The 12,939-nt window shown below is 33.7% G+C and overlaps 1 protein-coding gene across 1 annotated transcript in view; it reads right to left on the bottom strand.

The window, feature by feature from the left end:
- Window positions 1–7,020: 7,020 nt before the first annotated feature.
- fy (fuzzy planar cell polarity protein-like protein) overlaps window positions 7,021–12,939 on the bottom strand; it is a 47,358-nt gene continuing 41,439 nt past the window's right edge. The window contains exons 8-9 of the mRNA XM_075381164.1: window positions 9,399–9,522; window positions 7,021–7,206 (exon numbers count right to left, since the gene is read on the bottom strand). Coding sequence (XP_075237279.1) covers window positions 7,149–7,206; window positions 9,399–9,522 — 182 coding nt within the window. The 3' untranslated portion in view covers window positions 7,021–7,148. The remainder of the gene's footprint in view (window positions 7,207–9,398; window positions 9,523–12,939) is intronic.

Raw genomic sequence — 12,939 nt, forward strand, 5'->3', positions numbered from 1 at the left:
AAATTGTTTGTTTTTTTTTAATGTAGTCATTATTTAATACTACCTTACATTTTAAGGTCACATCTAAAGTTTGTATGTTTTTCATTATTTATTAAATCGATCAATTTATTTTATATATTTTTTAGTTTTGTTAATTCTGAAAAATTACGTGATTATTATTAAATTATCTAAAGGGAAGAGAAAATAAAGCCATTCTATACAGTCACGTAACAATGTACTTACTTAATAATGCTTAACCTCAAAACTTACAACAAAACATTACAATCGACAAAAACAAATAGTACAAAGCAGTTGTGAATGTAATGTCACAATAGCAAAATGTATTGTATAAACAGCACATATTGTAAAAATGAAGAGATGTGCTCATGTTTTAATTTTACAATGATTGTTTTGAAAATGATTTCCATTAATCTATCCATTAATCTATAGTAGTGGTGACACAGTGACTAAAAGTGATACAGGTAAGAAAACTGGAACAGAACACCTTATTTTGAATAGAAAGCAAATGTTTTTAACATATACCAAAAAATAAAAAAAATAATATAAGGTCTCATTACATATGTATTATTATGTATGTATAAACCGCAGGGCGACTTTTCAATATCTTATGTTCCTAATGGTTTATACGAGGCCCAGCCAATGTGTGAGCTAGTGATGTCATGACCAGGCTGCATATTACTACTCGGCCTGGAAATATCAACTCCACATAGTATTACTTATTATCATACTGCATGCAGTAATAACCTATCGTATTTACATTTAATAATTAATACTTTTATAATCTTTATTTGTACTAAATTATTAATTTTTAATAATAAATAAAAGCTTACTTGAATTTTCTTTTTTCATCTAATTTAAACTTCTAGCAAGTTCACCATCCTTGATAAATGAATTGCTGTCACTTGCACTATCAGAGTCTACACATATAATATAATGTTCTGTTATTATGTTCATCTATCAGTGGTTGCAGTTTTTCTCAATATTTTTTTTACTTTTTCACAATAGGGTCAATCTTCTTCATTCATGGAATTAATTTTCTCCGTAGTTAATTTTTCAACATTTGTGAAAGAAAATGTTGTTATGACTCTCCATATGTCTTTTTATGGCTGACCATACAATCTTGATCAGATTCAAATCGGGATGGTACAGTGGGAGTCTAAGAACACAATGCCCATGTTTTTCCAAAGGTTCATCCAAGTGATATTTTTGTACTTTTTAGTTATGTAACTTTATATAACTTTGGTTTCAGAATTTTTAAACTATACGGAATAAGGGTTTTCTCCAGCCAATCGGCATATCTTTTCTTCTGGAGTTAGAATTTGGCCCTTTATCAAGACCTGTATACTGTGATAAGGGGCATTATCAACAACTACTGCTGACATTTATGGAAGATTTGGAATCAATTTTTCATGTGCCCATTTCATGAAATTGTCTCCATTCATGTTGTCATGGTAGTCGCCACTTTTCTGCTTTCCAAGTTAGTAATGCGTTCAGAATAAAACCGATTTCTCATCCAGCATGAATTACTATTAATCAGCACATGAAGTCCCTTAAAAATACCATCAGACCGCTACTTTATTGAACAATGCAAACTTAAAACCACATTTCATCCACATAAACAATTGTAGCACTGCTTTGTCTGTACTAGGCCATTGCCTGCAAATATTCACTTCTCTTCCACCTAATATTGCATTTCTCAATTAAAAAATTTTGTTATTTTTAGTTTTACATCATTTGAAAATCGAACTCTTTCAAAATAACACAAAAGTTGATTCACTGCCTTCAAAATCGATAGATGACTGAAGTTCTTGCCTTATTTTTTTTAAAGTAGGTAATTCATTCTTCTTTGAATGAAATTTATTAACTCTTTTAACTACACATAAATCAAAACTGTCCAGTCCACTGACAGGTTTCAAATGTCATTTATACTTTTTCGGCATGCTAAATAAACACAATTGGGATGTTGATTGAAGAATGGTGTCTTTTTTTCTTCTGAGTTTTTGAACCTGTGTTCTTGATATCCCACAAGCAGCAGCAGCAGTTCTTTCTTCAAAATTTTTGAATGCCAATTATATGTTTGTCGTCAGTTAATTTACCTACTTTTAGAGCTTCTTTTTTCATAAAATAGACAAAAAAACTGGAAAAAAATGAGCAATTATAAAATAATATGATCGCACAAAAACGCTATGCGAATACCTTCATTGAACACTATATAAACTGGACTAAGTTTATTTCTTTACACACTTTGTGTACTATGAATGACAGATCTAAATATAATCATAATAAAACACGTCATTTCTAACTGAATGTATAAATTTTTATAAGCCTATACATAATAACAATCTGAGCATTTTTTTCCGTGGGGGAGGAAAAAGCTCTGCCAGCTGCCGTCAGGCCTGCACTGACAGCAGTGCGGGGCTCTCACCCGCTAAAAAAACCTCCCTCTTATCATGCAGGGGCCGGATTTAAGCCATATGGTATGTACAGCCCTGCATGACCACCCAGCCACTCTATTATCCGAATCTGTATGACCGGAAGGCATCCCCAGGGGGCGATCGACGATCGATGACTCCGAGGAGCCCCCGCCGCTCTCCTTTGATCACCCGTCATCGAACTCCATGACTATAGATCTGCATCTGCTCAGCCTGTGATCGCCTCTTCATTGGCCTTCTCTCCTATCAGTGATGTGATCGTAGTCAAGATACATCCCCATTTATTGCTATTGCTGAGCATCTCCTCGAGCACTACTCTTTAGGGCAAATTGGAGCATTAGTCATTGGTTAAGGAATTGTTATTGTTTACAAGATTGAGTTGCTAAGCATTAAGCATTTTTATATATGTATTCAACTCAAGGGGAAAGAATTGAACACAAAAAAAAAATAAATATATAGTTTGGGCGCCTGTATTGTTTGTAAGTCAAAAGATGAAATAAAAAGAATAATGACATGCAAAAATAATGTTTTGGAAAACAATAATATAATGAGATGTCAGTATGTGACATCACAAGCTCATAGATTTGCTGGGGCATCTAAACTCTTTTCTAAAAGTTTAATTTTGACAGCTATCTGTTCTTCTGCCAAGGTGGTATCACTCAACGTTTTCTTTTCTTCATCCAGTTTTTTTATTTCTGCTTGCATTTTTCTTTTCAGAGCTCTATTTTGTTCATCTTAAGAGAAATTTTTTCTACATCTGCTAGAGCTTCTTACTGCAGTAAACATTCCCCTTGCCCACAGCACCTACAAATATACAAAAACTTTTCATTGATAAATTATATCTTCGTGCAAATTCTCCACAAGATGAGATTTGTTAATGAAGAAGTCACCTATGAAAATGTAATTTTCTGAAATTTTTTTGCAATTATTCCTGACATTTACTAAAAATTCCTGACTAAATTTATATTTTCTGCCTGTGGGAACCATGTTACCATCTATCTGGCTTCCAGGTAGTTGGCCACGTACAGATATTTAGAATCCCAGAACTCGATTGTAGCAAAAATATTTGTTGTGGATTCCAAGACACCAAACCTGTGAACAATGCGAGCAAAAGGTGCATGTTGTACACAACTACCGAGCAATTACATATAAGATCACTCTCTGGGATGATGAGAGGAAACTCACAACCTGGCAGGATGTTCCTGCAAAAGCCAGAAACATATTGGTTTGTTTGGCATTTCTCCCACCACTACCCTATTTAGCCTAAAGCATAAGACTGAATGTCTGTGCCACAAATGGCTACTAAGCCTCAAAATAGTTTAGCGACCAGTGTTGTAAATAGCTCCTAGAGCTTACATAACAGCACGAGTGGACTAAGCGTGTTGCCATACACCACCGGCTTACATGTCTCAACCGCTCACTTGTCATATATTTACTAAAATGGGTAGGCGCACCCCGTCAACTACTAACAATATCTATGACATCCATAAATTAAAATTTACTTCATCTAGACAGCAATTCACTGTCACACCTAGGTCGCTGAATGCCAGCAAGTACCTGTCCACCTTATTAGAGCACTTGGAGCCTTAACTGGCTGGTGGTCAGCCATATATCTCTAGGTTAGCTTCTGACAGCAGTGCTGTAGGAGTCTTTCCCTTAAGTAGGACGATTGAACATAGCAACCACATTAAGGAATTCCCACACGGTCCGACAATGCGGCTTTCACCACATTGACTTAACGCTTATGATTGGCCAATTTTCCCCTTGATGTCTAAGTTCCAGGGTAGCCCAGTCTATACACCCCCCCCCCCCCATCAAGAGCAGGGTAATCCAACATCAGGTATTCATTTCAGTGGACCTCTCAGCAGAAGCACAGCTCATCAGCTGCAAAGTGGAACCGAAACGGATATTGGTTCAAATTAATATGGTTGGCGAGTACCTAGGCACCCGTTGCCCTTAAAAACTAACTCTAGGCATACAGTCTCGTATAAAAAGGTACAGGGATCTTCCCTTAAATGTAGTGTCACATTCCAGCTGCCATGCTTCCATCGGGAGGCTCTGCAGCCTCTACCGCAGGCAGGAGATGGGCAACTGAACAAAATTTAGATCTGGTGCATTTTGTTTTAGAATTGGCCCGGCCCGAAACCACATCCCAAATACCTCGGCCTCCTGTCCTCTTCACAATCTCCACACGACTGCCTGAACTATCACCACTAAATTGATTGGGAGATCCTTTCCCAATACAGTGGTAGCCGTGTAGAGGTTGTTTTAAAAACACCAGTGCATACAATTAAGACTTTGCACTGGGCACCCCTTAAATTTTGAACAATTGCTTTATTCATATCCAACCTATGCACCCAAACAGGCGCCATGTATGAGGTCATGCTTTTGAAGACACCTCAATACACCATGTACATTTGACGGCCAGACAACCCATAGTCCTTCCAAGCAGTTTTCCTAAGTTTGTGTATCACTGAGAAGGTGTTCGCCGCTACTTGCCTAATGTGGTTGCTAAACAGCAACTTCTCATCAAACAACACCTAGGTACTTACGAACTCTCACTCAGCTGATTACACAGCCTTTCTACTTAATGTGGGGGGTTTCAACTGTATGATAATTTGTCTGTACCCTTGAGAAGCATAAACTTGTCTTGGGCACAAAAATCTTTAAATCTTGAATGTCCAACCAGCCCTCCGCAGTTGACAAGGCCCCTTGTGCTTGATCTTCCAGCTGCAGTAGTGAATTACCACGAACTAAAAGGAGACAGTCATCGGCGAAAGCCTGGGCCGTGACCCTTCTGGGAATGTCAATCCCAGAAACCCGTCAAATACCAGGTTCCACAGCAAGGGACTGAGAACGGAACCCTGTGGGCTTCACCGGTGACGGATTTTTCCACAGCTAGGTGTGCATCTTTAAACAGAGCCATACAATTAGACAAATAGTCATGTACTATGGCCTGCAGAGCTACAGGAACATTGGGGCGTTCCAACTCATAGAGAACAGAACTCCAACACAAGGAAAGAAATGCTGCTTCTATGTCTATAAAAACTGCCAAAACATATTTATAGTTGATGCTTTCCACCTTGGCAAGAGCATTTAAGATGCAATCCTCGGTGCCAACCCCTTTCATGAAGCCATACTGGCCTTGGTTTAGAAAACAGTTCATCTTGATACTTTCCCAGAGCTGTTCCACAACCAGCCTTTCAAGCAATTTTCCAATTACCGCAAGAGGCTGATAATTCGATATCTGCCGACCTCACTGGATTCTTTCCTGGTTACGAGCACCCACACCAAAGCCACTTTCCAACAAGTCGGGAAGCAGCCCCAGCTAAGGCACCCCGTGAACAGGCTGCCAAGCGACTCTTTATGACAGGCAGCAGATGGTAGAATATATTCAAATCAAGTTGGTCAATCCCCGACGCCTTTTTCAGTGCCATTTGAGAAACTAATTGGTCTATATCTATGGGATCCACAACTAGGAAGGTTGTCATACGCTCAGGCAGGAGGCTCCTGCCCAAACGATGACCTCTGCTTCACCCTCGAGAGTATCCAGAAACACCTGGTAAGTTGCCACAGATGTTAAAGTGTGGAGTGTGGTCACAGCCACCAAACTCGCATCAAACACTGAACAGCATGTGCAACGGCTTTGGCCGGTAACATGATTTTGCGAGCTGCAACTCGCACATGAAGTCTTGCCATAACTTGAGTCTGGCTTCCTTGATGGCATGAACATACTCATTACGAGCGTACTGGTAGATCCACAGATGCTCTATGTGCACATCAACGATAATCCCCGTTAGGGATGATGCTTGTATCTTTTCCTAGCGGACCTAACTCTTGTACGCAGCATGCTAAGGTCAGAGGACCATCACCTTTTCCCAGGATTCTGCCTGTGTTTAACAGACAACTCCCTGGAACCAGCGGTCATGACAGCTCCAGGTACTCCCCGATCAGTGGACTGGCCATTACCTAAGGGTCCGGCCGTGGCCACTGTAGGACCCTATCGCAGCCAGTCTTGATGGCCAACCCAGAAACATACAATGTTTTTTGATGAAACACCATTGTACTTTTTTACTTCAAACAGAAAAAGATAAAACAACTCCATTATGGGAAAAATAATAGTGGCACTTTTCTTAGATATACACAGCATCATTTTGACTAATTTCTTTGAACTGTTGCTACTTACAAAGCATTCTTCAGTGTTCACAGAGTGCAGGTGCTGAAGAAGCTTAACAAAGCTATAAAAAATAATACAAGTCCAATTGAGCATTCTGCTGTGCCATGAAAATGCCCAATCCCATCTTGACATTGACTAATGCCAAAATAGGGAGTGAACTGTGGTACCTCAACACCCTTACAGTCCTGATTTAAATTCCTCAGATTTTCTCCTTTTTGCCCCTTTGAAAATATCCTTGATTAGGAACATTTTGAAGAAGTAAAAGATGTTAAATCAGCTACCATTTCAGTAACAGATTCAAAAATGGCGTAAAAGGATATATTGCTGGACAATACTGGGTTTTGGATTAATCATTGCACTTCAAAGCTTAATTTCCAAAATACCCAAATAAAATATTTTTTCTTTAAAAAAATCATCCTTTATTGAAAAATATAAAATTATGAAAAAGAAAAGTATCTTACCGGTACAAGTGTAGAAATAAATATAAGATGATATATGAAAAATATATAATTTTACTTAAAAGATCACATTATTGATTATCACCAACAATACTGTTTTTCTAACAGTAAATTATTCATAGTTTGTCTTGTAATAAACCTTCAAACAAAAACCAAATGTAAATAATCACACATTAAAAATATAAATTAAATAATCAAATGTAAAACCATGTATGTTATATATTTATTAAAATTTTTACAAAGAGACTTCCCAATAAAATAGGAAAATCTAAAAGTGGAAAAATATTCTAAGGCACGATCAATTTATAATGCACAAAACATTTAATAATCTGGTAACCGTTGTAACACAGATGCAGAAAGCAGTTTCACTTGTGTACATCATTTTATAAAGCAGAAATAAAGATAAATATTTTATAGTAAAATTACAAAGGAAAATATATTTTATATCTACCGCAGATAACTATTTCCAAGCTTTGCTGAACACAATTTAACAATTCATTATATTTTTTCTAGTAATGTAGAATTCTAAAATAAATTTAATTTTATATAAAATGGCTATTCTTGACATTTAATCTGATACAGGAATCCTGCCCTGAAAGAATACAAAGAGGTGGAATTCTTTGCAAATAGGTAAAACTCATCATAAATTATACTACAGCTGTTAAAAAATGTTTGTCTTTTAACGTAAGTTTGTGTTGCTATATTCTACTGTAACTTGAGTACAAAAGAGGAGATTCTTGTTGCTCTACAGAGAGCAACAAGAATCAACTGGCAAAACATAAGTTCAGACATGTTTTGCCAGCAAAGCCTAAATATTTAAGATAAAAGAGAATTCTTTTAAATTTAACTCTCAATTGTACTTTGTTATAAATTAATGTAAAAACAATAAAATGTGTTATACGATGGCGAGGAGAGTGGGGATGCGATGAGAAATTTTTTACAGCAGTCTGTAGAGTAAAATACTACCTATTCCTCTCCGGGGAGAGAGCAGTAGGGAAAGGTGAGACCCAGTAACCTGGAGAAAATATGCGTTCATGTTTCAACAACAATTATAACTATAAATGGCACATAAAATACAAAGATTAAAATTCCTGAACGACATGTAATTAACCTTTTCCCATCACAATGATCTGCGGTTGATTAGCGCTCCGCGAAAATATGTTGGTATCTGATTGCCTCCCTTCATAGTCTTATGCTACCCTCTTGTGAAAAAAATTTCAACAAATTACAGTATATAAAGAGATTTAACAGATTCTGAAAAAAAAACCGTTACGATTGGATATTTTTTAACAATAAAAAAATTGAAACAGTAAAAAAATTATGATAATTTAATTGCAGAATTTTTTTTTAGGCATTTCTACCGCGTTTTTTATTAGCAAAATTTTTTTTTTGTTGTGTTTATGAAACATAGTTTGCTGATTTAAAAAAGAATACTTTCAAGCAAATCGGTTGAAAATTGGGCAAAATATGATGAAAACCCATGTCATAAATCACAGATTAGTAACATATGTTAGTATAAGTGAAAGTAGATTCAGAAAACTACGTTTTATAAAAAATTCCCACCACTCAAAACGCTATTCAGATTGAAAAAAACATTTTTACTATATTCTGTTATTCATTACGAATTGATATGTGTTACATGTTTACCGATATCATTTGTCAGAAAAGATATTTATACACCTCAAGTCATAGTGACGTATTTATGACCACAAATTCCTTTTTTTTTTGTGTGCCGTATATCATAATTTATTATGTGTTTCAATACATCAATACGTTGCTATTAAGATAAGCAATTTTTGTAAATAATAAATAAATCTGTAATCCTCATAGCAATTATAATACACAAGTCACACACACAAAAGCACATTTCTGAGAAAAAATGGTCACATTCTTTCTAGTCTAAATAAAACATTTTACATCATATAATAAACGTCGTTCAAATTGTGTAATAAAACTGATTCCTTTATGAATATTAAAAAAAAATAAGTGACTTAGATGCCACATAAAATGATTTTGTAACAGCGTTTTAAAACTGATGCCGTAGATAACCAGTTCCAAGGCTACATGATCTGAAAAGGTTAACAAACATACTAACTTTAACAAAAACAAGACTGAAATAAACAAAAAAAGAACTGACCTGATATACTGTTCAACATACAAAAGAGTTTACCTAAATACAAGCCCCTCCCCATTTACAACAGGACCACTGAAAACTACATGAAAGAAGCAGCCATACAATTAGTTCTGAAATGATCTTTTGGTATCACAATTTAAAAGATAATTGTTAAAAAATTAATTTTGTTATTTAATACACAACTATAATGAATTTACCTCATCGTATGAGTTGGAATCGATGATGAATATAAAACACATATTAAATTATCTTTAACATTTAAAGCATGCAGTTTATGATACTCAGAGCACCAGTATATCTCCAATCCTTTGATACAACCATCTGTAAAAATATTATAACAAATAATCAAATAAAATAAAATATACATTGATAATGGCTTGAATTTTAAAATCGTTCACTCGAATAATCAATAACTACATCACGGACAAAAAATTTTTTTCTGCCCCCCCCCCAGACAAGCACTAAGATCCCTACTGTTATGCATTATTCAAAAGACCTAAGCGAGAAGCCAGAGCCATATTTTTTACAAATAAAGAGAACTTTGTGAAAACATTCATTTTTTGTCACTAACATATTCAATGTATTACTTTTTATTAAAAAAAAAATCCATTGGTAACAATCAAAATTCTTCTTATATGTAGCTAACTTATTTCGAAGTTCCACATTTTTAAGTCAAAGTACTTCTAAAGCAGCAAGGATTTGAAAATAAAAAAATTATATAAATCAATTATTCCTTCAACAAAACAAGTTTTCCTTATAAAATTTTAAGCAATGAAGCAATATTGTTTTTTAAAAAAATAACTTGTTTTTTATTCTATAAGGATTTTATTTCAGTTCATATTCATTGCCTTTTATTTCTTTTTTGTATAGAAAAAAATAATTTGCGAAGAAAAAAAGAAGTTTTGAAAAGAAAACTTCAGAAAAATTGGATGAAAATTTTACAAAATATAACACCAGGGACTTTTACCAAACCTTTAAAAATAAAATAGAAAGATACCAACCTCAAACCTACACTTTAAAACAAAAATTGTTTAAATAACATGAATACTGTGAAATTCTAGCAAACTACTTTGAAAAATTTTTAAATTGTGAAAAACCAAAACAAAGATTAAAATTTAACTCTAAGAAGAAAAAATATCAAATTCTAATCAGACTTTTAAATGAGAAATTAGGCCAATCATAAAAACCTTAAATATAATGAAGCATTTGGAGAAGATTCCATAACGGCAGAATTTTTAAAAATAGGTAAAAAGACTTAATAAACAACCTATATAATATTTTCCACAATATTTGGCAAATGGAAAAAATTATGAAAAATTTGATTAATTCTCAAGAAAGCAAGTAAAACAAATACGAATAACCACTGAGGAATCTCAATCGGTAAAAATCAGGTCTTTTACCATGGTATAGATACCTATAGTATCCAAAGCTTTAAGCTTTACAGAGGAAAAAAATGTAAAATGACAACTTACGAGAATAACAGTGATTTCAGAAAATGAAGTTAATGTTCCAAACAAATTTTTAACTTAAAAACATATTTAAACATAGAAATGTACTCATATATGCCAAAATATATGTTTAAATTTTTAAGACTTCAAAAGGCACATGAATCTATAGATAGGAAAATCCTATTAAATAATTTACAGGAATTCAAAATAGATCATAAAACAAGAAAAACAATTAAAGAAGCTCAGTCTAAAATGAAATTTATGTGAAAAATCTCAGAACTGTTCCTATTAAGTAGAGGTTCTACCAAGGAGATGACCTCTCACAGAAACAATTCGATTGTATATTTGAAAAAACAACAGGAGGATATAAAAAAGAGACAATAAATATAATTTTAAGAAATCCATTTTATAAAAATAAATGTTAGAAATAGAATGCTTAGTTTATGTGAAGATTTACCTTCCCTAGCAGAAGATCTAGAATAAAAGCAAAAACAAATAGAAATCTTAAATAAAATGGATACCAAAACAGGTCGATACAAATTTCCAGCAAAATCAAATTATATGTGGCACATTAAAACTGCAACAAAACTGTTAAAAAGTAACAGAAAAAAAGTCAATCGATTCGATTCAAGTACCTTTTGGTGAATTAACAGAAAAAAACTAGAAAACAAACGTCAAGAAGAAAAATAATAAAACTAAACAAAACCTATTTATTAACTAAACATTTTTATAACAATAAATCCTCGCAAGAAATGCAAAATTAAAACACTATAACACATAGTTATAACAAGAAGTTTTTTGTGTTTCTGAATTCTTATCTCTCTATAATAAAGATTTAATAGAAAAGTAAGAAAGAAGAATTTTGCGGAAAACCTTCCTACTTATAAAAACTGAACAAGGCTGAAAAATAAAACCTGATGGAAAAAACTAAAATATTCTCTAACGCAATTAAAAGAAAAAGACTTCAGTTTTATAACCATCTTTATAGAATAAATAAGCAATACAAATATTTACTTTCTAAATAAAGAAGTAGAGATAAAATGGTATGCAGAAACTTCTAAATATTTAAAAGAAAAAAAATATCTGCAGAAGATATTAAAACAATAGAGAAAATTGATCAAAAACATGTTAAGGATTCAGCAACAAACTGCCTCTCAAAAAAGTTGGAGCAAAATGGACACAAGAAAGAAAAAAAGATTCAGAAAGAATGAAAAAAAAAGAAAGTGAAATTAAAGTTGGTATGCAATCCTGCAAACATGTTTTTATTATTTCTATAAATTACTTCTAATTATTTATAATTTTACAATTAATTATAGACTATTTCAAAGTTGTAATCGTTAAAAACAAACAACTGAAGCTGTGTTATGAAATCAGAAACCAAATGTTAACATAAGAAAATCCAATGTAAATGTAAAATTTTATAGATATATAACAAATGACATTAATAGGATGCATAAAGTAGAACAAAAGATGTTCTGAAGTAGAGAGAGATATGGCTATTGAAAGGTGGATGAAGCACAAACAAAAATAATTAAAGACTTTGGAGAAATAAGCCAAAATATTTCAGTCAGAGGTGCAATAAAAAACTGTTAGAGAAAAAAAGAAGTTTAACAGAGACAAGAGAAAAATATCCGGTGGAATGTGGAAGAATACGTAAAAAGAGAAGTTATCCAACAAATTACCATGAGGAGAAGAAAAGAGATTTTAAGGGAGACTTTATTTATAACACAATCTGAGTTTGACAGAACTGTAAATTTTAACATGAATAAAACTGATATGTATGAGGCCAGTTAGTTCTCTGCCTGGCACAAGATTTTTTAATAAATATTTATTTTTCAACTGTCACCTTGCAATTTGATACATTTGGACCAATGACTTTCCAACTTTTTATTACCCTCAGTATAATGTGCTTAGTCCAACACTGCAAAATAAATGGTTGAATCAGCTTCGACCTCATCATTAGAAGTGAATCTTCATCCAGCAAGCCATTTCTTCAGGTATAGGAAAAAGAAGTAATCGTCAGGAGTCAAATCTGGGGAATGTGGATGTACTTCAAAGCATAGATCATCGAATTTTGAAGCAAATACCTGAGAAATTTGTGCAGGTACACTATCATGGAGAAAGAGAACTTTCTGTTTGACAATAAGGACATTTAACCTGAATCTGTGGACATTTAGCACCCTTCAATGGATCCAGTAATAAAGCATCATCACTCCCCCAGTGATGATGCTGCTTTTTTACAGGTAATCTGAGGACCACATCACAAGAATCCCAAAACTGTAGCCATGAC

This window comes from Lycorma delicatula, chromosome 13 (genome assembly GCF_047948215.1).
Source record: "Lycorma delicatula isolate Av1 chromosome 13, ASM4794821v1, whole genome shotgun sequence".
Lineage (NCBI taxonomy): Eukaryota > Metazoa > Arthropoda > Insecta > Hemiptera > Fulgoridae > Lycorma > Lycorma delicatula.